This window comes from Oratosquilla oratoria, chromosome 18 (assembly GCF_046742065.1).
Source record: "Oratosquilla oratoria isolate Oo_2021 chromosome 18, ASM4674206v1, whole genome shotgun sequence".
NCBI lineage: Eukaryota > Metazoa > Arthropoda > Malacostraca > Stomatopoda > Squillidae > Oratosquilla > Oratosquilla oratoria.
Genome location: NC_134794.1, coordinates 28,974,520 through 29,001,398, shown reverse-complemented (window position 1 = coordinate 29,001,398; position 26,879 = coordinate 28,974,520). Strand labels below are relative to the sequence as shown.

At 38.2% G+C, this 26,879-nt stretch overlaps 1 protein-coding gene across 7 annotated transcripts in view; it reads right to left on the bottom strand.

Moving 5' to 3' along the window:
• The window catches only part of LOC143035134 (pre-mRNA-splicing regulator WTAP-like), a 95,703-nt gene that overhangs the window by 8,612 nt on the left and 60,212 nt on the right, over nucleotides 1-26,879 (bottom strand). For all 7 annotated transcript variants that reach the window (XM_076201737.1, XM_076201739.1, XM_076201738.1 and 4 more), the window contains one exon: nucleotides 19,110-19,288. In XM_076201737.1, the coding sequence (XP_076057852.1) occupies nucleotides 19,110-19,287 (178 nt within the window). In that variant the 5' untranslated portion in view covers nucleotide 19,288. The remainder of the gene's footprint in view (nucleotides 1-19,109; nucleotides 19,289-26,879) is intronic.

Below are 26,879 nucleotides of genomic sequence, written 5' to 3'. Positions count from 1 at the left end.
CCAGAATAGGAAGACTAATGTACAACAAAACAAAGTTTGAGAAACTAAAAAAAATTCTTTCGCAATGCAGAACTGGGAAAAATTCCTAAATGAAGAAACAGGGATGGAAGAGAAATGGAATATACTAAAACAAATTTATATTGAGGGAGCGAATAAATATGTACCACAACAAAAAAAAAGAGAGAACATACATAAAAAGCTGATACAACAAAAAATGTAGTGAGGATAAGGATAAAAGAGACAAAGCTTGGAAGAAATGGAAAAAAGACAAGAAAACAAGCACATGGCTAATGTATATCAAACTAAGAAATTATATAAAAATATGGAAATGAAAAGAGAAACTACGAAAAAAAAGAAAAATGCAAGGAAGAACCCAAACTATTTTACAGGTATGTAAATGGCAAACTGAAGAATAAACAAGAAAAAGAAAAGCTGCACCAAGGTAATATGAATATACAGAACTGGAAATGGCTGAAATTATGAACCACTTTAAATCAGTATTCACAATAGAAAACTCACCTGTGAGGAAATAGAGAGATATCCCCCTCAATGAAAGAAAATAATTGTAACACAGAAGGAAATCAGCGACCAAATCAAAACCCTTGATGTCAGAAAATCACATGGTCCAGACAGAATTGCAAATTGGATACTGAAAGAATGCATGGAGGAATTAAAAGATAAAATATACAATATAATTAAATTCTCACTTCAAGAAGGAAAAGTGCCACAGGACTGGAAGAATGCAAACACTGTATCGATTTATAAGGGAGGAAACAAGGAAGATCCGTCAAATTACAGACCAGTCTCCCTGACAAGCACAGTAGCAAAAATTTGCGAAAAGGTCGTCAAAAATAGATGGGTTAAATATTTGGAGGAAAAAACTATACTGAATCCAAATCAGTTTAGATTCAGACAAGGAAGATCATGTACAACAAACTTGATCTGCTTCTACTCGAGATTAATATAGATAATACAAGAGATAGATGGGTGGGTAGACTGTGCCTTTCTGGACCTACAAAAGGCATTTGATAAGGTACCACACAAGAAACTAATAAGGAAGATAGAGTCAAAAGGTGGTATCAGAGGAAAATTATTGGAATGGATGAAAGACTTCCTGACTGAGAGGAAAAAGAGAGTAGTAATTAGAGATAAATTCACGAATTGGGAAGAAAAGATAAGGGGTGTCCCGCAGGGATCAGTACTGGCCCCGATCATGTTTGCCATATACATGACATGGATGAAGGAGTAGTGTTATGTGAATTTCTTTGCAGACGACACAAAAATAATACAGAAAGTAAGAACGGAGGAGGATTGCAACTCATTACAACAAGACTTGGACAAGATCTGGAAATGGACTCAAAAGTGGGAAGTGAAATTCAATATCAAGAAATGTAGTATAATGGAATTGGGAAAAAGTAAAAACAGAATATAGATTATAAAATTGGTGAAGAGGTAAAAAAGTAAACTCGGAAAAAGACCTTGGAGTGATGATCAGCATAGACATGACACTGGACATGCATATTAATAAAATAGTCGGAGAAACCTACAATTTATTGACGTCAATAAAAGTGGCATGTCTATTTGGATGAGGAAATGATACAAAAAAAATTAATTACACTAAAAGACCAAAACTTGAGTACGCAGCAACACTATGGACACCCAGTACCAAAAAGAACATAAAAAAATTAGAAAGAATAAAAAGAGCAACAAAACTGGTACCAACTCTTTCCAAAATGACATATGAACAAAGACTATCCAAATTAGAATTACCAAATCTGGAGCAAAGGGAAAAAGGAGACCTACTATCTAGAATTATGAAAGGAATGGAAAACTTTGATAAGAATGATTTATTGAAATGGGACAATGGAAAAACAAGAGGACATAAAAAGAAACTCAAAAGAGATAATTACAGAAGAGATCTGGAAAAAAAGTGTGTGCAAACACTATTCAAGATTTTAACCCCTTCCATACGGTGCCGCACACGTAGGCATCATGAGGAGCAAGTGGATTTGCGACGCTGCCATATCGGCGTCTTGATTATATTTATTGTAGTCGCCCCTGTGTTTTTACATTCTCCCAAATGCGCCCTGAATCCCATTCTCTGTGGTTTTCAAAATTCGCGGGTGAAAGAGAGAACGATCGATATAAGCGGTGACTATATTTTATGATGCGAATATTATTACGTTACGTCATACGGCTGGCATTGGCTGCTGCCCGCGAGATTTAAGTCCCGTACTGAAGTGGTTAAGCAAAAACCTGATGCTGAAAGATACAAAGATGGGTCACCACAAGCATAGCTCCCTTCCTGTATAATACAACTAGGTAAATACGAGCATAGCTTCCCTTTCCATTAGATACAACTGGGTAAATACAAGGCATACGAGATACAGGTGACACATATTATGCAATACCCTGCACCACAACTTAACCAGGGTCACAGACCAAAAAGAACAAACACAGCAGGCAGGTGTGGTGTACTATGTTGGCTATAAGGATTGTGATGCGGAATACATGGGGGAGACACAAAGAAACTTGCAACCAAGGTGGAGGAATACCAAAGGGCAGTTAGATACAGAGACCTAGCATCAGCCTTATAGAAGCACACCACTGAACACAAACACAGCATTGATTGGGATGGGGCCAAAGTCTTGCATAGGGATAAGTGCAAGAAGAGTAGACTGCTCTTTGAGGCTTGGGCAACCAAAGAGAGCAGCATAAGTCTGGTGTTTACATCATAAGAACAAATTGAGAAAAGAGAAGAATCTAAGTAATCAGGCCATAGGCAAGGTAAAAAATATAAATGTAGCATGCCCAAGTAATGCCAGGAGCAATGATCTTGTTTAATATTCCATGTACAAATTACAAATGTATAAGATCATTCCTCCTGGCATCATTATATTGACAACACTTTCTGACCATGGCCTGATTTCTTAGACACTTCTCATTTTCTTGATAAAATTAATAACCTAGTCAATTCTATAAAATTTATAATTGAAATGGAAAATAACGGTGTGCTACCTTTCTTACATACATACATATAACAAAGGCTTTTCCCCCCCCTTATAAGGGAGGTTACCTTTCTTAGATGTAGAAATTCACTGAACAAAGAGGAACCTAAAATTTAGTGTATACAGACAATTGACTGGTGTAGGCTCATCCAAACATTATTCTTCCCACCTTGATAATATCAAAGGATGTTTTCTCATGTTTTTCAGATCTTTGCAGATATATAGTCCTGAGTACATTAATGAGGAAACAAGATATGTTTATGATATTGGTGCTAACTAAAATATCCTAAACATTTTATTGACATCTCTTACAATTTTGTGAAGAATTTTTTTTTACAACCCTCCATCAGTAAAACCTTTTGCCTATAACAACCTACTAGTATTACCCTATGAAAACTTACATATACCAAGGGCTTTTCCCCTACACGGAGGGGGGGGTGTAGCCAAAAAGAAAAAGGCACCGAAACCACTCCCACCCATTCCATCTCCTATATATTCCACTCCCCTCCACCCTCCCCCTCATCTCGGCACCTCCTGGATGGCGGGTCATCCCTGCATCCTGTCCACTGCCCTGAGACAGAAGCAGTGTCGCAAGACACAGCACATCCACAGCAAGGCCGCTTCATAAATTCGGCAACCCCCCCCTCTCCATCCCCTCATGCAGAAAAGGAGATGGGGAGAAATACTGTTCTTCACCAATTACTCCCTCTGTTCCTCTCCTAATCCTCTCAATCAAGACCCTCCCATAAGCCTTCCCAACTACACTCAACAAGCTGATCCCTCTGAAACTACTACACTCACACTTGGCCCCCTTTCCCTTGTAAAGCGGAACTATACAGGCACTCCTCCAGTCCTCCGGCACTCTACCCTCTCTCCAGCAAACATTAAATAACCTCACCAGCCACTCCACTATAACTGTACCTTATCTGCTCTCATCATCTTAACAGGTGCTTTAACTTCATCCTTCCCTATTTCTCCTCTATTTTCCTCACTCATCACTCTCATTTTCTTAGCGGTTCCCACTGCAACTACCTTTCCCTCCCTATCCTCCTTCACATTTAGCAACTCCCTAAAATACTCTGCCCACCTTCCTCTCACTGCCTTCTCTTCCATTATCATCTCTCCATCTGCACCTTTTACCTTTTCTTCTCTACTTGATTCGCCTCCTCTCTTTTAATTTCCTTCCAAAACATCTTTTTATTACTTTCAAAATTTTCTGTCATACTCTTTCCCCATTTAACATCTGCTCTCCTCTTTGCTTCCTTTATCTTATGCTTAACTTCCCTTCTCTTTACTTTGTACCTCTCATATGTTTCCGTCCTAATTTGCAGCCAATCTATGAATGCCTGCTTCTTCTCTTCTACACACTTCTTTGCTTCCTCATCCCACCACTCACTACCCTTCCTTCTATTTCCTCCCACCCTCCTTGTTCCACACACCATCTTTGCACACCTTATGACGCCCTCCTTGAACCATCTCCATTCCTCCTCCACTCCTAGTTCTACTCTATCCTTTACTCCTCCCCACTCCTCTTTCAGCTTCTTCTTATACTCACTCTCCTTTTTTTCCTCATTTAAGCAGTTCACTCTAAGTACCTCCCCACCTTCTGCACTTTTCCTTTCTCCACCTATTCTCCACTTTCAATTTACCTTCCACCAGAAAATGATCTGATATTCCCAAACTCTCTCCCCTTAGAACATGTACATCCATAATTCTTCCTACCATACTCCTGGTCACCACTATATAGTCCATTAACGCTCTATCTGCCACCCTTCCATCCACCACCCTCTCCCATGTGTACTTATGCTTGATTTTCTTCCTAAACACTGTATTTGCTATCATCAACTCTCTTTCAAGACACATCTCCACCATCATTTCTCCACTATGATTTTTACCTGGAACTCCATACTTCCCAATCACTCCATCTATTGGACCATTTTCTACCCTAGCATTAAGGTCTCCCAATACAACTACATTGACATTTCTCCCTAATCCCTCTATGCACTCATTTATATCTACCCAAAAAGCCTCCCTTTCCTCTATGCTCTTCTCACTACCAGGTCCATATGCACTTACAAAAACCCACATCTCCCTTCCCAGCTTCACCTTCATCCACATCAACCTTGATGAAACCTCCTTCACTACTCGCTTACTTATCTCTTCACTTACTAGTATAGCCACCCCTTCTCTCCCTCGTCCCCTCTTCACTCCTGAGTATCTCCCAGCTACACTCCCAAACTCACAGTTGCCCTTTCCTTTCATTTTAGTTTCACTCAAAGCCAGCACATCCATCTTTCTTCTCACAAACATACTGCCTATCTCTTCCCTTTTACTCTCATCTGTACCACATACATGCACATTAAAAGACCCAAACCTTAGGGTACTGGTTGGAAAACCCACAGACCCTCTCATGCCTTTACTTCTTTTTTTTTTTAGGAATGTCCCCTTTTGGGGCTACAGGGAGTAGGACTCCTAATCCCATCCCCGTCCCATTTTTTGTCGCCTTTTACGACTCAAGTGGAAAGACTTGGTGGTAGCATTCTCTTCCCCCACCACAGGGTCGGTGAAAAAAGGAAATGAATATTCAGAGAAATGGTACAGGACAGTAACAAGGGGTTGGGGGACAGCATAACGGAGGGATAGTCGTTGTATAAAAGTGTCCTTTCTCTATGAACAGTTTTCCTCTATCACAGACAAAATGATGCGTGGCTCTGGTCCATAGGGGCGCCCCATATAGACCCTAAAGTATCAACTGCATGCTACTTTGCCACAATAACATGCAGCCAATACCCCACATACAACAGTCGAAGTGACAGCGAAGTTTGGAACTCCAGGAAAACTTCAAATTTTGTCAATGTCAACAAGGGAGTACCTTTGTTGTATTAGTAAGGAAGGGGGAAGCTTGTTGTGTAGTGGGAAGGTAAAGATAAAGGAAAAAGGGAGGAATTACTGAGGAAAATGGAAGGAAATGAGGAAGGAGACGAACGGGCTCCCCTGGACGTCAGAAGGAATGTCAACAGAAGGGCTGCAGACGATGCAGGTGAAGTTGAAAATATCAATAAAGTCACTAAAATCAGAAATATAGATAAGAACAACACAATAGAAAGTGGAGATAATAATTTCCATTGATTTAATGAGGGTTGGGATGCCAACCTCCCCTGATTAGCAAGTCTACAGGAAAAAATAGAGAAAATGAATGAACATTGGGAGGTTAGGTGGAAGAACTAAAGGAGAACCAAACCCTAAATAAAGACATAGAAGAATTAAATACACAATTAAAACAGGTAAAAGATGAGAATGAGGAATTAAAGAATAATAATAAAGAGAATAAAGAGTCCATAGTAAAAGAGGTACAGGGTTGGAGAAAAGTCCAAGAGAACAACAAAATTGAATTTAGAGATATAATGACACAACAGATGAAAGAACAAACTAAGGACGCAGTTATTAAAGTGATGAGAGAAGGACAATATAGTAAGTGGAATGTCACATATGGAAAGGATAGAGATGATTATGATGGAAGTGGAAGACAGGGATGGGAAGAGCAGGAAATTTGTAGTAAATTATGTGCCTCCTAAAATGGCTTCATGGGAAGAAAGAGAACACAAAAATATGCTAGAAGACACAAGGATAACATTAACCCCTACCATACGGTGCCGCACACGTAGGCGTCATGAGGAGCAAGTGGATTCGCGACGCTGCCATATCGGCGTCTTGATTATATTTATTGTAGTCACCCCTGCATTTTTACATTCTCCCTAATATGCACTGAATCCCATTCTCTATGGTTTTCAAAATCCACGGGTGAAAGAGAGAACGATCAATATAAGCGGTGACTATATTTTATGATGCGAGTATTATTATGACACGTCGTACGGCTGGCATTGGCTGCGGCCCGCGAGATTTAAGTCCCGGAGTGAAGTGGTTAAATAAGATAATGGAAGATGGAGGAAGAATAGTTATAATGGGTGACTTTAATTATAAAGAAATCTGCTGGGAAGAGATGACAGTGAAAGGTGGAGATGACCTATGGGGAAATGTACTACTTGATATGATTGTAGAACATACAATGACGCAATGGATACAAGAGAATACTAGGTATAGAAATGAGGAAGAACCATCGAGACTAGACCTAATAATCACATCAGAACCCGAAATAGTGGACAAGATTGAATATAAGATACCAATAAGTAAAAGTGACCACATATTAGTTGAACTGGAACTAAATGAGGAAAAATAGATGGAAAAAAAAAAAAAAAAAAAAAAAAAAAAAATTATATATATATATATAGAAAGGGAAGATTGATGGATATATATATATATATATATATATATATTTTTTTTTAATAAGAGAATTCTTTCAAAAAGCAGACTGGGAAAGGATACACAAGAAGGAAACAACAGTAGAGGAGAAATGGAATATTTTGACAAAAATTTATAAAGGAGTGGAAAAGTATGTTCAAAGACAAAAACAAGAAAAAAGGATATGCAAAGTGTTGGTACAACAAAAGATGTAGGGAATTAAAAGACAAAAGGGATAAAGCTTGGATAAAATGGAAAAAGACAAAAGACCTGAAAAATGGAAAATATGTACTAGTTATAGAAATCAATATGTACAAGTGTGCAGAGAAGAAAAGTGAATATACGAAAAATGTCATAGAAAAATGTAAAGATCAACCAAAACTATTTTACAGATTTGTAAACAAACTGAAAAACAAACAAGAATTAGAGAAACTACAAGGAGTTGAATACACAGAGGAAATAGAAATGGCAGAAATTATGAACAAGCATTTAAAATCGATGTTTATAAGGGAGAACATACAACTTGAGATATAAAGTGGGAGGGGAAAGTCCCCCCTATGAAAGAGAAGTAACAAGGAATGAAATAATGAATCACTTGAATAATCTTGATGTCAGAAAATCGCATGGACCAGATGAAATGGCAAACTGGTTTTTGAGAGAATCCAGGAATGAACTAACAGACAAAATACATAGTCTAATAAGCAGTTCATTGAAAGAAAAGTTCCAGAAGACTGGAAAAGAGCAAATATAGTACCAATATATAAAGGGGGGAAACAAAGACCCTACTAACTACAGACCAGTCTTTCTTACAAGTACGATAGTTAAAATTTGTGAAAGAATTAACAAAATTAGATGGGTAAGGCATTTTGGAGAGGAAAAAAAAAAAACGTACTAAATCTAAGGTAGTTTGGATTTAGACAAGGACAATCATGTGTCACAAACTTGATGTGTTTCTATTGAAAGCTAATAGATGTAATACAAGAAAGAGATGGATGGGCTGATTGTGCATTTCTAGACCTGAAAAAAGCTTTTAAGGTACCACATAAGAAATTGCTAAAGAAATTAGAAACTGCACGAGGAATACAGGGCAAGCTGCTGAAGTGGATGGAAGACTTCTTGCATGAAAGAAAAATGAGAGTGGTGATAAGAGAAACACTAATTGGGATGAAGTGATAAGTGGAGTTCCACAAGGAACAGTACTGGCCCCAATAATGTTTGCTATACATATTAATGATATGGATAAAGGAATTGAAAGTTATATGAGCTTCTTTGCAGATGATGCAAAATTGTTGAAAAAAGTGAACACTGTAGAAGATTGTGAGTCGCTGCAGAGTGATCTCAATAAAGTATGGGAATGGAGTAGGAAGTGGGAGATGGAATTCAATATTGAGAAGTGTAGTATAATGGAATTTGGAAGAAGCAAAAAAAGAATAATGGGACCATACAAATTGGAAGGGGAAGAAATTAAAAAAAGTAGAAAATGAGAAGGACCTGGGAGTCATTATTATGAATAATATGTCCCCTGAAAAACATATAAACAAGATTTTTGGAGAAACTTATAATTCAATAAGAACAATCAAAGTGGCATTTACATATGAAGACGAAGAAATGGTGAAGAAAATACTAGTCACTTTGATAAGACTTTTTGAAATTGAAGTATGTAGCAACGACGTAGTCACCAAGTACAAAAAAAATGTACAGTATAACAAAACTTGAAAGAATACAAAGAGCAATTACGAAATTGGCACCAACACTCAGAACTATCATATGAAGAGAGACTAGCAAAATTTGAGCTACAGACATTGGAGCAAAGAAGAGAGAGAGGAGACTTGATAACTATTTATAGAATCACGAAAGGCATAGATAAAACGAGATATGAAGACGGGACACCACGAGCATGGCTCCCCTTCCCCTAAAATACAACTAGGTAAATACATATACATACACACAACACACAGACGAACCACTGACTGGAACAGACGTCTGGCACAAGTTCTGGAGTACAGTTCTTTTTCACTAAGTTGGAGGATATGAATGCCTAATTTGGTATTTGTATGGAAAAGGGAAAGCGGATGTCCAAAATAAGTTAATAGAGTGAAATTGTTGAGTGACAAAGAAACAAAAATGGAGGATGTTTAAGGCAGACAGAAATAGGGAGAATCAACTAAAAGAAGACTAGATGTGAGCAAGGTTGAATTGCCATTAGGTATCATCCCCAAGAAAAGTTGTAATATTGATATGCCACAACAGAATCAAGGGTATGAAGAGGAAAGTTATTTCAGATTTTCCAGCCTTGTGATAGATGGTAAAAGAGCAAATAAAAGTATAGATTTAGAAAGGGAGATGAAGCATAAAAACTTTTCATGGAATCAAAATATTATGGGGTTAAAGAAAGATATTATAGATCTATGAGAAGAATGCATTGCAATGTATAGAAAAGTGATTGAGTTGAAAAGATAAAATGTAGAAACCAATAGATTGTATTTCTGAGGTGTTGGGGATAGAACTGAGCCCTGTGACACTCCATTCTTAAAGTTTCTGGTGTGCAATGACTGACCAACCATCAAAATGTTGGTACTATTGTGCATGTTTGTGAGATTGTGACTGGGGATGGCATCGAAAGCTTTACTAATGAGAAGTGTTCTGTGTGGTGGCTTTGAATTGATGCTATCAAAAACTCATTGTATGAAGATTATCAGAAGTGTTTGTAGAGTGTAGTGGTCTACAACCATATTGTGATTCAGCAAGGGGGTATGTGCTGTGATGAGTTATAGTATGAGGCATTCTATGACTTTGGAGGGGGTATAGAGAAGAGTGATTGGGCAGTGTGATACTGGAACTGTTGGGTCTTTGTTGGGTTTGGGGATTGTGATGATTTCCCCATGTTTCCAGATGGGAAGATATGTTGATAATTATGGTAGCTTCTATTGCCATGTCATTACTGTACCCATGTTTATTATGTCTTCCTTGTGAATTACTTTTGCACCTGATTAATAATTTTTCAGGTAACCTCACTTTACTGGGCCACCATACATATTACTGATACCTTGTATCTACAATGTCGACACATGCAACTAGTAATGGGTGAGGCTTCATGGATACATAACTAAATAATGGCACTGTAGCCTGTTGCAAGCTGCCAAATTGTAAATGCTTGTACCTTGAAACTTGTTTTCATTCTCAGCATTCCATAGAATGAATAAATTGTCCATCCACATCAACATTAGAAGAAGTGAGGTGATGTGATAACAGCAAACAAAATTATGAAAGGAGTGCACATTCCCTATTTTTGGGCGCATAATATGCAGAAACAAATAAGACACACCCCAATTTTGATTAAACAATATCAACAATGGACAGGGCTGATCACAGAAGCATATTGTCCCAGATGCAATCACCACATAGAATGGTAGCCTACACCTCATCCTACACCACCTTACACCTTACTCAGACGTCACAATCTCTCTTCCTTGAGTGACTTTTGGGCCAATCCAGTGGCTTTTGCCAGTTACCTGGGAGCTGTTGGTCTCCTGAGACGCACATGTGACAATGAATTAATCAAATAATCTATTAAGTCTGCATTTCAAAGGAAACACATGCTGAGTTACATATACTAATGGGATGTGGGAGGAAATCATGTTACTGTCCCTGTTGTGCAAAGTACAAAATGAATTAGTAGCAATACCTTGTCTATACCAACTAGAGTACAAAATGCCTTTTCCACCATGTGTTTTGTGTGTGTGTGTGATTCACCATTGGCTTGGATCACGTGTTGGACTCGTGATCAATAGCTATTTCCCTCCTGGAAGAGTTCAGAGCTCATATATGACTGATTTATGGGTAATGACCTTACACGCACACACACACCCATGAGAGTTGGAGTAATGACTCGCAGCGCAGCGAAACTGAAATTATTTCAGCCCTGGGTGGGAAGTCTAACTACTGTCCCATCAAGTTGTGTGTGTGTATTTACCTAGTTGTATTTTATGGGAAGGGAAGTTATGTTCATGCTGTCCCTTCTTTGTATCTCACATTGTCTAGTTTACTCTTAAATTTGTGTATAGTTTTTGCACACACTATTGTTTTATCCAGTTTGTTCAAGATCATCACTGTGTGGAAAACCGTTGTTTTTTTTCACCCCTAGTTCTCTTCTATAACTATCCTTTTTGAGTTTCTTATGTCCCCTTGTATTTCTCTTATCCCAATTTAATAAGTCCTCTCTATCAAGGACTTCTGTGCCTTTCATGATTCTGTAAATGGTCAGCAGGTTGTCTCTTTCTCTTCTTTGTTCCAAAGTTGGTAATTTCAATTTAGCCAGTCCCTTTTTGTATGACAGGTTTGAAAGTGTTTGGGACCATTTTCGTGGCTGCTCTCTGGATTCATTAAATTTTCTTTGTATTCTTTTTGGTACTAGGTGACCATAGTGTTGCAGCATACTAGTCTAGGCCTTATTAGTGTGACCAGTATTTTTTTAACCATTTGTCTAAATAGGTAAAACCCTTAATGATCTTAACAAGTTGTAAGATTTTCCAACAATTTTGTTTATCTGTTTATCAGGGGACATGCCATTTAAGATAATTACTCCCAAGTCTTTTTCAGATCCCACTTTCTTTACTTCCTTTATTACAATCTTATATTGTTCCGATTTTCCCCCCCCAAACTCCATTATGCTACATTTCTTTATATTTAAGTCTACTTCCTACTTTGGCTTCATTTCCAAACCTTGTTTAGGTCCCTCTGTAGTGATTCACAATCTGTTTCAGTATTCACTTTCTTCAGCAATTTAGCATCATCTGCAAAGAAGCTCATGTAACAATCCACATCTTCATCTATGTCATTCACATAAATAGCGAACATTATTGGAGCCAATACTGATCCTTGTGGAACTCCACTAATCACCTCTTCCCAAGTTGAATTCTTTTCTCTGAGAACTACTCTCATTTTTCTGCCATGCAAGAAATCCTCTGTGCAGTTTAGTAATTTACCTTGTATTCCTATGTTTTCATTTTTTTGTGTGGTACTTTGTTAAAGGCTTTTTTAAGTCTGTGAAAGCACAATTAGCCCATCCATCCCTTTCTTGTATTATATCTATTAGTCTTGAGTAGAGACAGATTAAGTTTGTGGCACATGACCTTCCCTGTCTGAATCCAAATTGTCTCGGGTATTGTTTTCTTCCAGGTGTTTTATCCATCTATTCTCAATATTTTCACAAATTTTGGTTACAGTGCTTGTAAGGGAGACCGGTCTGTAATTTGTTGGTTCTTCTTTGTTTCCTCTTTTATATATTGGTACAATGTTGCCATTTTTCCTTCTTTGAATGACCAACTTATTATGTTCCATATTTTGTCCATTAATCCTTCCATTCTTTTAGTATCCAATTTCCAATTCTGTCTGGGCCATGTGCTTTCCTGACATCAAGGATTGTTTGTTGATCCATTATTTCTTTTTGTGCTATCGTTATTTCCCTTATGGGGGGGGGGGGGTGAGCATACTTCAATTCCTTTGTCCCAATGCTGTACTTTTTCTCTACTGAAAACTGACTTGAAGTGGTTCATGACTTCAGCTATTTCTAAATATTCTGTATATTCTATATTTCCGTGGCATATTTTCACCATTTCTTGTTTATTTTTTAGTTTACCATTCACATATCTATAGAATAGTTTGGGTTGTTTTAACATTTTTCTGTGTTTTTTGTAGTTTCTTTTTTCTTCTCTGTGCACTTTTACATATTCATTTCTATGGTTGATATATATTCGCCACTTACCATTTTTTTTTCATCTTTTCCAAGCTTTATCTCTTCTTTCTTTCACATCACTGCATCTTTTGTTGAACCTGCACTTAATGTACACCTTTCCGTGTTTCTGTCTTGGTATGTATTTATTCACTCCATTATAAATTTCCATCAAAATAATCCATTTCTCTTTCACTTGTGTCTTTTTGAAAAAGTTTTCCCAATTTGCATTTTGAAAGAATTTCTAAAGTTTCCCAAAGTCTGTTTTGTTATATATCAGTCTTACTTTTCTATATTTCTCATTTCTCTCTATATATATTTCCTCTTTTAATTCAACCTTTATTAGTATGTGGTAACTTTTTCCAATTAGTGTCTTTAAATTTTATCCACAATTTCAGGTTCTGTTGTAAATATAAAATCTAGTTTTGACGGTTCTTCATTATTTCTATATATGATTTTTTCTTTTACCCACTGTGTCATTGTATATTCTATAGTCAAGTAATACATTTTTCCATCCTCTCTGCCTTTCACTGTTATCTCTTCCCAACAGATTTCCTTGCAGTTAAAATATCCCATAAGTACCAGGTTACCTCCATCCTTAAGCATCTTGTTTAATGAATATCTTGTATCTTCTAACATTTTTGCATGCTTGTCCTTTTTCCAAGCGCCAATTTTTGGGGGGACATAAATCATCACAAACTTTCTACTTTTTATGTCACTCTCTCAACTTTTATCATGATTATTTCCACACTGTTTTTACACTCTGTAACCTTCGTCACATTTAAGTTTTTCTTTGCCAAAAACATGATTCCTTCACCCAGTTTCTCATTTCTGTTTTTAATCCAATAATCATATAACTCTTGTCCAACACTAGTGGTAGTGGACCCCTTAATTTTGTCTTCACAATTCCCATTATGCCTGTTTTTTCTTCCGACAAGTAATCATTTAGTTCACTCAGTCCTGAGAATAATCTGTCTATATTAGTTTAGGCCACTTTAAATTTTTTCTTCTCCATCCCATTTTCTTTTCCTTTTGTTTAGCTTATCTTGATGTACCATTTTCTCAGCCTCATGTCTAAGGCTCTCCAATAGAGCTCCTTGCTTTCAGTCTCTGTTCTTTTTGTGTTATTTTCTTTAGCTTCATCTCTTAGTGTCTTCCTTTTTTTTTTTCATCATTCATCTTTTTATCCATATGTTGTTGTAATGTTCAATCTTTTCTAACTTACCTGATTTTGCCAGTATGTCTTCTGCTACAATTTGTGATCTTAGTTTTATCATTGAGGGTAGATTTCTTTCTTTAGAATATTGTCCCATTCTATATAGTTCCTCTATTTCTTTTTCTACTTCATAGTCACTTCTTTTAGAATTGTTTTTGCTTTTTTTTTCAAGTACCTTACCAAACTATGAGGCAGCTGTGTCCCAAGCACCACTGACACTCATCCTACACCCATCCACAAACTCAATCAATGTACCTCTCATTTCACCACCTCATAGATGTAAGGTCTTTCCTACAATCTAAACTTTTATTTTGCCATGTTTTGCAATATCCTAAGGTATTGACTCCATGTTATTGTGTGGTATAAACTGTGCAGTAGCATGCAATCAATACTTTAGAGACTGTATGGGGTGCTCCTATGGACCAAAGCCTCTCATCATTTCATCTATGTCAGAGGAAGTCTTTAATCATAGAGAAATGATGCTACTTTATTGTACTGCAACTCTCCCTCTTTTAACCTGTCACACCCCTTCTTAATCCTGTCTTGTACCACTTGAGTATATATTTCCATTTTTGCCTTTCCCCTGTGGTAGGGGAAGAAAAAAATACTGCCACTGAGTCATCCCACTTGGGTCATAAAGGCAGCTAAAATGAGGCAGATTGATGGGACTAAGCATCCTGCTTTCTTTAGCCTATGGGTAAATATTTAAGAAAGTCAAGACATACGAGGGTTTATGAGTTTTTCAACCAGAACCCTAAGGGGAAGAGATAGGCACAATATTTGTGAGAGTGAAGATGGATGTCTTAGCATTAAATGAAACTAAATTGAAAGGGAGGGGTGATTCTGAGCTTGGGAGTGTAGTGGGTAGGTGTCGGGAATGAGGGGAAGGCAAGGATTGGAAGGGGTAGCTCTACTTGTGAGGAGGTAGGTGAGTGGTAAAGTGGAAGGTTTCCTCAAAGTTAATGTCGATGAAGGTGAAACTGGGAAGGGAGATGTGGGTCTTTGTAAATGCATATGGACCTGGTAGTGAGAAGAGTGTAGAGGAAAGGGAGACTTTTAAACAGATTTCAATGACTGTGTAGAGTTTTGGGAGGAATGTCAATGTAGTGGTATTGGGATGAACCAATAGACAGAGTGGTTGAGAAGTGTGGAGTGCCAGGTAGAAATCATAGTGAAGACTTAATGGAGATGTGTTTAGAGGGTTGATGATACCTAACACTGTTTAGGAAGAAAATCAAGCATAAATACATATGTGGGTGGTGGATGGAAGGGTGATTGATAAGGTATTAATGAACTATGTAGTGGTATCCAGGAAAAAACTAGGAAGAGTTCTGGATGCCCATGTTCTTAGGAGAGAGAGAGAGTAGAGGAATATCAAATAATTTTTTTTGGTGGAAGGTAAGTTGACAGTAGAGGATAGGTAGAGAAAGAGGAAAAGGGTGGAAGGTAGAGAGGTGCTTGGAGCAAACTGTTTAAATGAGAGGGAAAAGGAGCAGGAGTACAAGAAGCTGAGAGAAGTGTGGGAAGTGGTGAGTAGAAGTAGGTGTGGAAGAGAGATGGGGGTGTTTCAAAGAGGTAGTGACAAGGTATACAAAGACTGTATGTGGAGCAAGGAGGATGCGAGGGAATAGAAGGAAGGGTAATTAGTGGTGGGGTGATGAAGTGAAGAAGGTAGTAAAAGAGAAGAAGTGAGCATTCATGAAGTGGTTGCAAAGTAGGATGAGGGAAAATTATAAGGGGTATAATAATACTAAAAAAAAAAAAAGTAATATGCATATATCAATGATATGTTATCACCAACTGCTTGGTGTATGATAATCCAAAATTCATGCCTCAGCACCAGCTGCCAAATATACAACAACCCAACACTCACGACTCATGATGTCTTGCGTGGGCATCATTGTAGCCAAGATTCTAAGGTGCCAACTGTCAGGTCCTGGTGTTTTATTAACATTGAGTTTTTCTATACATCTTTCATGTACTTGGGAAATACAAATTATATTCATACCTATTTTCTATTATATTAGTTGCAAGTGATTCAAATTGTGTCTACTCTTGTTTAATAATCACTCCTCCCCCAAGGATTTTTGTGATTTATTGTTCCTGATCTTACTGGTTTGGTTACTTCAGCTTTCTGTATGGCCGAATTCAAACTTTGAGATTTTGCTGTACTAATCAAACACTCATGACAACCTATCATCTACACCATGGAACACTTGTACAAAATCACACACACTCAGATCACAAACCTCTTCAGAATGATCCCCAATCTCCATATTTCACCTAACTCCCAGTGATATCAGCTCAACTGAGAAATCCCTACAAAAGCAACAAGCACATTTGCATGACTGCTCAGTGCCCCATTCAGCACAGAAACAGTAGCAACACAGAACTGGATTGTTCACACAATTGCATTACCTCGCATGCAATCACAACACAGAAAAACACATGACACATCCTACACTGCCCTTGCCTAGCCCAACCCAAACAATAACACCATATCTCTTCCTTGAGCTATCCATGGGCTAATCTGATAGCTGCTATCTGTTACCTGGGAGTTGTAGGTCTCTTACAAGAGAGACTGGGGGCAAAAGAGTGATTGATCACTAGTGAAACTCGCAGTCAAAGAGGCTGGCAAGTTCTCAAGCTCTCCCACAGATTTCTCCAAGAAGAAACACTGGACTATTGTCTTTGTTGTATTAATATAAGCATGTTTCCATGTTGCTGAGTTATTGCAGGATCCTGGAGAAATCTGTTGATTCCTTTTAAGTGAAGAGGTGGAGGAAATGCAGTCAAAGCTGACAGGAGATCCTGGGCCCAGCCTAGAGGCTCAATGTCAGCCCTCTGGGCTTCAACTCCTAATAGGGAAGAGGAGGGTGACAGGTTTTTGAAGACAAATGGGATGAACCTGATTTTTATCTATATCTCACAGGACAGCAACTTACAGATACCTGTTGTTAGTCACTCTAGGTATCTGAATCCACAGTCCTTATACATCTCACATACTTTTTCCCACATTCACATGTAGCTTTCTTTTCATACCTCCTTCAAAACACAGTTAGTTGCTATTTCAGTCTTTGATAGGAATCAGCCTGTTACCCACCATAAACAACTAGTTTCTTTCCCATGACCTCCCATTCAATCAATCAAAGCACTGCCCCAGGTCTTTCTTGCAGGGGATCTACAACTCCTGAATAACAGCCAACAGCCACCCCACTGGCCCATGAGTCACTCAAGGAAGAGATACTGTGCTGATGTGTGGGTCAGGCTATAAGAATTGGGTAGTATTGGATGAGGCATTTTGTGTCTTCGGAGTGATGACTGAGTCTGGAGCAATTTGACACTGTGGCCAGGCCAATTCCCTAATGGTAGTGTTGCAATGTGGTGTGGTAGCCTAATCAGGATCATTACACTGTGATTTTTGCTTGTGGGAGGGAGTTCAGTTAGGCTGATGTTTGTGGGAGTTTAGTGGAGTACGGAATTTTGAAATATGTCTTGGAGTGCATGTTTTGTAATCTGAAGGTTATGTATTCACCTTGGTCTTTGGATCACATGTTGGACTTGTGAGTGACAGCTATTTCCCTCCTGGAAGAGAGCTCAGAGCTCGTATGATCGATCTATGGGTAATGCTATGACCTTACACGCACACACACCCCCAACTCCCCGCTCACGAGAGTTGGAGTAATGACTCGAAGCACAGTGATACTGAAATTATTTCAGCCCTGGGCAGGATTTGAACTTGGACCGCTGTAGTGACAGTCGAGGACTCTACCAACCGTGCCACCGAGTCGTGCCTCTGTATGGATGTACAGCAAAGTATTGGTGGTAGGTTTGTCACACATGTTAGCCCAGAATGCTGCTGATGTAGTTCTATGTTGCATTCTGATCATTGTGCTTTTGTTATGTGACATGAAAGATGGGTAGGATTGAGGGTTATTGTACAGAATTGTGTGCCTATCATTTTTGTGTGCTGCTTTAGAGAGCCTTTTGGTTTCAAAGCAATGTTTTATTTGGGTGGTTTTATTGCACACATTATTATTCTTAATTTTTTCCCTTAATTTGGGGAGTGCCTCTGTTTTCTTAATTGTAAAGAATGATATTGTGGAGGCATAATTGAGTGTGGTTCTTATGAGCTGTTTGTACAGCATTTTGGTATCTAATGACCAAGCCTGTGTTCCTGATCTTGGTATATATATTTCCTTATTGACTTTCACTGTTAGGTCCTTCACGAGTTGAAGGAAGTGTATCAAAAGCAAGACCAAGGTATTTTTGGGCTCATGTCCAATGAAAGAAGTTAGATATTCAGTTAGACAGTGTCTTTGATTCATTGTTCTTTCTGGTGGAACTTCCCTCAAATTCCTCTGGTACTACAACAACAACAGAGAGAGAGCAAGAGAGAGGAGAGAGAAGAGGGACAACAACAACACCAGAGAGAGAAGAGAGAGTGAAAATAGGAGAGGGAAGAGAGGAGAGAGAGGAGGGAGGAGAGAGGGAGAGGAGGAGAAGAGAAAGAAGAGAGGGGAAGGAGAGAGGGGAGTGAGGAAGGGAAAGGGAGGGAGGGAGGGAGAGAGTGAGGGAGAGGGAGAGAGAGAGTGAGAGAGACGAAAGAATGAAGGGGGATGAGAAGGCAAGGGAGAGGGTGGGAGAAGGAGAGGGAGGAGAGAGGGAAGGAGAGTGAAGAGAGAGGGAAGGAGAGGGAAGAGAGAGGGAAGGAGGGGGAGAGGGAAAGGGAGGGAAGGAGGGGGAGAGGGAAAGGGAGAGAAGGAGGGGGAGAGAGGGGGAGGGAGAGAGAGATGGGGGGAAGATGGGGGAGGGAGAAGGAAGGATGGGGTGAACATCAACCATTAATCCTCACCTTCTTGTTGTAGAGCTTCAACTTTGGCTTGAATTGCTTCAACAAATTTTTCTTGCTGTGACCATTTTTCTGAAAGCTCCTCCTTGGTGACAGCAGCAAGTTGGTCAGCAGTCAGACTGATTCGCTCTGCCACTGGGGTGGCCACCACCTGCTCCTCCTCATTGGGCTCCCCACTCATTCTGTCAACAAAAGTATAAGTATGGCATGATATTTGTGTTCACCTCATGAACAACCTTAAAACAACTATAATAATCTACCTAATCTGGACCCTCCGTTGGTCTTAGCACCAATTGTTCAACTGAAGACCTTTCTGTATCAACAGGTTACAGCTGCATCAAGTTAATGGTGTGCAGAAAATAAGTCTCAAAATTATATATAAATTAATTTTAACCAGCACTATCATTTCAACATTTCCTTGGCATTACCATGGGGATGAACTGGAAGACCATACCAAGCCCCCTCACCCCTCTTTCATAGTACCTCCTGGGCAAAGAGTCAACCACCATTGCTTTGGTCTAGAGGCAATGCAAGATACTAAGATGGGAGGGACAATGAATGGGTTTTTGGATGGGTGTAGGCAAGTGTAAGCTTCGACTTTGTCATCCCCCTTATAATGGGGAAAAGTCCTTCTGATATATGTACATATTTTTTTTTATTACAAATATAGTTTCACTGTTGCTATTACTACTACAGCTACTATTACTACTAGCATAGCTTCAAGCTCTCCCGCTGCCATCTCCAGACATACAACTTCAATATTTGGCCTACTGTATGCAAGTATCATGTGATCCCCCACCCCCTTGTGCTTCTCCTAAAATTATCCAACATAGGAATGGTGGGCCTGGGCAGGGCTGAATTGGGGAGGAAGAGATTAACTAGATCAGCTACATTAGGACCAATGATGACTACCAAGAAGTGGTGCTCCTGCAAGGTCAAGACGGATTCCCTCACTCACTAACTCCAAGCCCCTGCCCATAAGCCTCATGTTTTCCTCCCCCACCACCAATTGGAAACCATATACAATGAACAACCCTGCTGACATTACACAACTTTGATGTGGCTCTATTTTCACTTCAAACCACTCACTCTCTCCATTCCTGATCCTTGCACCAATTCTACTTGCATAACATTTTTGAACTGCTTTCAACAACCTTTTCCCTATTCCATAAATTAGCAACACATCCCATAATGCCAATCTGTTAACCTGGTCATTTGCCTTCTCCAAATCTATGAAAGTTCACAAGACATATCATTGTCTACTGCTAAAAACTGCTCACATATATGTCTTGTAAAGGGACTTGATCTATACATCCTCTTTCCCTGAACCCACACTACTCTTCCCCAGTTACTCCCTTTGCTTCTTTCCTAATCCTCTTAATTAACACTCCCCATACACCTTACTAATCACACTTTAGACTGATCCAACTAAAACTACAACATTCATATTTGTCCCTGCTTCCCTAGTATAGTGGAACTGTGCATGCATTCCTCCAGTCCATGGGAACACTTCCCTCCCTCAGGCACATATTAAACAATCTCACTATTCCACTAAAACTACTAATCCCTTCTTTACACACACCACATAGCAACAATTCAGCCCAGGTTCATTACCAGTTTTTATCTTTTAATGCTCAAATATGCCATAAATTCTATAAATCTATATACAAGATGTCCCCCCTCCAAAAAAAAGTCACATAATTGTATTCAGATATTTTTACATGTCTACACTTTTATCACCTTCAAAGTATTCTCCATATGAAGCAATGCACTGGTCCAGACATGTTTTCCATTGTACAAAACAGTTCTGGTACTCTTGCAAAGATATGCCATTTAACACCATCATTTTCTTCTTAACCTTTTACAAGTCTGCAAAATATTTTCCTTTGAGAACTTTTCCAATCATCAGCATCATAAAAAAAAAAAAAAAAAAATCAATCAATCAATCATATTTGCTCATTTTTGCCGGAAATCCCTCAGGGGGACACATCAACTCCAGCCTGATTGGCTGAGAGAGTGGTGACATGGCAATGGTGACAACTGATTGGCTGAGAGTGGTGATGTCATGGCAACGGAGACAACTGATTGACTGAGAGTGGTGACATCACAGCAACAGAAACAACTGATTGGCTGCGACTGAAGCAAGCTTACCCAAAGAGCTGAGCCCCTGCGTAGTGGGGTTGGGTGCAACTCGTTGGTCATTTGAAGGGAGGATCACAGGGAGCAAGACTGGGTGAATAGGGAGGGTGGGTAAGTGGGGTCATGTAATTTTTGGTGAGAAACTGTCTCGAACTCAAGACAGTGTGGTCTGGTGCGTTGTTGTGACAAAACCACCACTCTCCACTTTGCCATAGGTCAGGGTGTTTCCATCTCACTGCATCTCACAAATGTTTCGGAACTGCCAGGTAAAAAGTCTGGTTAACAGTTTGACCAGAAGGGACAAATTCTTTGTGGACACTTCCTCTTGCATTGAAGAAACAAATCAACATTGTCTTTACATTGGACTTCATTTGATGCACTTTTTTGGGGTTGTGGTGACATTGGATGCTTCCAATGACTTGATTGCTGCTTTGTTTCCAGGTTGTAGCTGTACCACCAGCTTTCATCACCAGTGATCACCTTTTGAAAAAGGTCTGGATCAACCTCCAACTCTTCTTACAGTCCTTGGCACATATTCATTCGTGACTGCTTTTGATGATCCGTGAGCAAGCGAGGCACCAATTTCATTGCAACTCTTTTCATTCCCAATTCCTCAGCGAAAATTCATTGGCAGGAGCTCCAGGACACACGAGTCAAATCAATGTGCTTGTCAAATGTTTGGCAACTATCCTCCATGATCAGTTTATGAATTTTCATGATGTTTTCATCCATTCAGGAGGTTGATGGTCATCCTGAACAAGATTGGTCTTCCAGTGACAACTGACCATTCCAAAATCCTGTAAACCACTTGAAACTTGTGTTTTGCTCATGGCAGCATCTTTGTAAGTAGTTTAAAGCATGATAACTATTTTGGCTGCCATTTTCCCCGTCAAAAAAACAGAACTTCATGGCAGCACGGTTCTTTCTTTCATCCATCATAAAAACAGATGAAACGGCACAAATCACTTCAAAACAATGGCAAACTACAGGCCATATTTCTTCTCATGAGGACTCCAGTGAGCAGACTGATACCTAATAGCTGTCTTATGTGGCACTTAGCGGCAAACACCTGAACTATTACAGGTTTGTCCCACAGAAAACTATTCTGGTTACTTTTGGGTAGCCCCCCATAATTTCCATGTAAAGTGAACAATGGAAAAATAACTTTGCAGTTGTTTGAAGATTTAAATATCTATCTTTAACCACTTGAGTATGATGATGCCTACGTAGGTGTCACATGGTGTGAGTGGGTACACAAGGATATAGTTGTACATGAGTTACCGCCAGATTCAGTAAACTGGTTTGATCACATTTTCTGTGTTTATTATTACTCAGAGTAAAAGACAATGAGTAATACGGGAGTGACTTTATCATGTGAGTAGTGTAAGGAATTGTTTGGTAGCCGATGCTACGCGCGAGAATTTGACTCGTACTGAAGTGGTTAAGCAGTTCTAGGTTAAGTAAACTAGTCTATTGATGACAGTGGTAACTTTGGGCTTGAGATTCACTAATTGGAAACCTACAGCCTCTCAGTTAGTAATGGTCCTTGGGTTAACATGTAGATCTCTCAGGGAAGAGACTAAGGACTACAGTCTGTTGTATAAATGTAGATATGCTTCTGTGTTACCAGCTAGGAGAAAGAAGTCGAGGGGAGAAATTGTAAGGTATCAAATCTTCTAATGTGAAAAATCTAGGGTGGGGAATGGATCACTGTTGTTACCTATTGTGATTCTTTTCATATCAGTATCCTTAAATCTGCCAATAGACACATCTTAAGAAGTTACTGAAGACATTTCATCATTGCATGTTCACAAATCACCACCCTTACATAAACATAGATAAACAAACTCATTGAAAAGAAAGATCACACTAACCAAGAACACAAACAGCTCCAAATACTAAACAATAGTGCATACAGCCTATCAAAGAGTAAATGAAAGAAATATATGGAATCACTAGACCACAAAATAGTGCCCAACTTTGGAATGCAGTCAAGAAAATTAAAAACCTCTCATCCATGACTTCCACTAGCCACTTACAAGAAAGTAAATTGGTATTTACAATGATCTTCACATGAATGTACAAAAATTAATGTGTATACCGGTACACACACACACAGACACAATCGCCTGATTGAAGGCGAAGATTGGAACTCCAGAATAAAACACAATTTTCATGGATTTCAATGATGAGGGAGTACCTGTATTATATTAGTAGGGAAGGGGGAAAGCTTGTGGTGTGGTGGACAGGTGAAGAAAAAGGAGAAAAGAAGGGATTATTGTGGAAAAAAGAAGAAAATGAGGAAGGGGATGAATGGGCCCCGGGTGTCAAAAGGAATGTAAACAAGAGATGTGCAGACGACACAGCTGAAGTTGAACAAATCAGAAAAGGCATTGAAATTAGAAATATAGACAAGAGCAGCACAATAGAAAGTGGAGATAATTATTTCTATGGATTTAATGAGGAAGGAGATGACAACCTCCACCAATTAGCAAGTCTTAGAGGAAAAACTGACAAAAATGAATGAATCATGGGAGGTTAGGTTTAGCCAACTTGCACTAATTACACAAAGAGTTGATAAATTGGAAGAACTAAAGGAGAACCAAAACCTAAATAAAAAAAATTGAAGAATTAAAAGGACAGTTAAAAGAAAGGATGAGAATAAGGAATTAAAGAATAATAATAAAGTGAACTAAGAGTCTATAGCAAAAGAGGTAAGTGGTTGGAAAAAGGTTCAGGAGGATAGCAAAATTTAATTTAGAGATATAGCGAAACAATAGATGAAGGAACACACTAAGGACACAGTTATTAAAGTGATGGGAGAGGAGAATATAGTAAGAGACTTAGCGGATAAAAAGAAATGTATAATTTCATTAGAAATGGAAGAGAAGCATAATCCAAATAGGAATACATGAGTAAGAGATGAGAAAGAAAGAGTGAACAAGGTATTCAAAATATTTCAAGGTGAACAGGAAATAGGGAAAGAAATTGAAGAAATATATAGGCTGAAAAAATACAGTAAAGACTAGACCAGACCAATTAAGGTAAAATTCATGTCACAAACGACAGCAGAGAATGTCTTATTAAAAACAGGGAAACTAGCAGAAAGTGATCCGTACAAACAGGTATGGATAAAAAGAGAGATGAATAAAGAGGAAAGAGAGGAAGAGAAAACAAAAAGAATCGAAGCTAAGGGAAAAAAACAAGAACAGAACAGAGTCAAAGAGAAATTCTATTGGATAGTGGATACAAAAGTGAAGAAATGGTTTATTGATGAGAAAAACAGAAAGGAAACAGAAAACAGGATGGAGAAAACAGAAAATTAAAAGTGTCCTTCACAAATATAGATGGATTAATAACAGGCTTGAATTAACTGAATGATTACCTGAAGGAAAAAGAATAATGGGAATTGTGGAGACAAAATTAAAAGGTCCATTACCATCCAACAGTGTAGGACATGGTGTATATAATTATTGGATTAGAAACAGAGAAGTAAAACAAGGGGGTGGAGTTATGTTCCTGACTAAAGGATATAAATGTGAGGAATGTTACATATGGAAAGAATAGAGTGGAGATGATTATGATGGAAATAGAGGACAGGGATAAGAAGAGCAGGAAGTTTGTGGTAAACTATGTGCCTCCTAAAATGACTTTGTGGGAAGAGAGAGAACAAGAATATGTTAGAAGACTCAAGGATAAAACTAAATAAGATAATGGAAGATGGAGGAAGAATAGTTATGAAGGGTGACTTTAATTGTAAAGAAATCTGCTGGGAAGAGATGACAGTGAAGGGTAGAGACAACCTATGGGGAAATATATTGCTTGGTATGATCACAGAACATACAATGACACAATGGATACAAGAGAATACTAGGTATAGAAATGAGGAAGAACCATTGAAACTAGACCTAATAATCACATCAGAACCTGAAACAGTGGACAAGACTGAATATAAGACACCTCTAAGTAAAAGTGACCACATATTAGTTGAACTGGAACTAAATTAAGAAAAATACATGGGAAAAAACAAACAATACAGAATGGGAAGAATGATGTATAGATTTTTTTTTTTATGAAATGGAAAAAAAAAAAAAAAAAAAGCAGACTGGGAAAGGATATATTCGTATAAAGAGGAAACAACAGAAGAAGAGAAATGGAAAATTTTGACAAAAAATTTCTTAGGAAGTAGAAAAGTATTATCAAGATAAAATCAAGAAAAAGGATATGTAAAATGTTGATACAACAAAAGATGTAGCGAGTTAATGGAGGAAAGCCAAAAAATCTGAAATATGGAAAATATATACTGGTTATGGAAATGAATATGTACAAGTGCGCAGAGAAGAAAAAAGAAAATATGAAAAGGATGTCATAGAAAAATGTAAAGATCAACCAAAACTATCTTATAGATTTGTAAACAACAAACTGAAAACAAACAAGAATGAGTAAAACTACAACAAGGTGGAATAGAATACACAGAGGAAATGGAAATGGCAGATATTATGAATAAGCATTTTAAATCGGTGTTTACGAGGGAGAACATACAACTTAGAGATGTTGAATGGGAGGCGAAACTCCCCCCTATGAAAGAGACAGAAGTAACAAGGAATGAAATAATGAATCACTTGAGTAATGTTGATGTTAGAAAATCACATGGTCCAGATGAAATGGCAAACTGGATTTTGAGAGAGTGCAGGTACAAACTAACAGACAAAATACATAGTCTAATAAGCAGTTCATTGAAGGAAGGAAAAGTTCCAGAAGATTGGAAAAGAGCAAATATAGTACAAATACATAAGGGAGGAAACAAAGAAGACCCTACAAACTATAGACGGGTCTCTTTTACAAGTACGGTAGCTAAAATTTGTGAAAGAATGATCAAAATTAGATGGGTGAAGCATTTTGAAAAAATAATGTACTAAATCCGAGGCAGTTTGGATTTAGACAAGGAAGATCATGTGTCACAAACTTGATGTGTTTCTATTCAAGACTAATAGATATAATACAGGAAAGAGATGGATGGGCTGATTGTGCATTTCTAGACATGAAAAAAGCTTTTGATAAGGTGCCACATAAGAAATTGCTAAAGAAATTAGAAACTGAAGGAGGAATACAGGGCAAACTGCTGAAATGGATGGAAGACTTTTTGCAAGAAAGAAAAATGAGAGTGGTGATAAGAGAAAAACATTCCAATTGGGATGAGGTGATTAGTGAAGTTCCACAATGAACAGTACTGGCCCCAATAATGTTTGCTATATATATTAATGATATGGATGAAGGAATTGAAAGTTATATAAGGTTCTCTGCAGACGATGCAATTTTTTTTTTTTTTAAAGTGAACACTGAAGAAGATTGGGAGTCACTGAAGAGTGAGTTCAATAAAGTATGGGAATGGAGTAGGAAGTGGGAGATGGAATTCAACATTATGAAGTGTAGTATAATGGAATTTGGAAGAAGCAAAAAAAGAATAGTGGGATCATATACATTCGGAAAGGAAGAAATTAAAAACGTGGAAAAAGAGAAGGACCTAGGAGTCATTATGAATAATATGTCCCCTGAGAAATAATAAAAAAAAAAAAAAAAATTGGAGAAACTTATAATTTAATAAGATCAATCAAAGTGGCATTTACATACCTG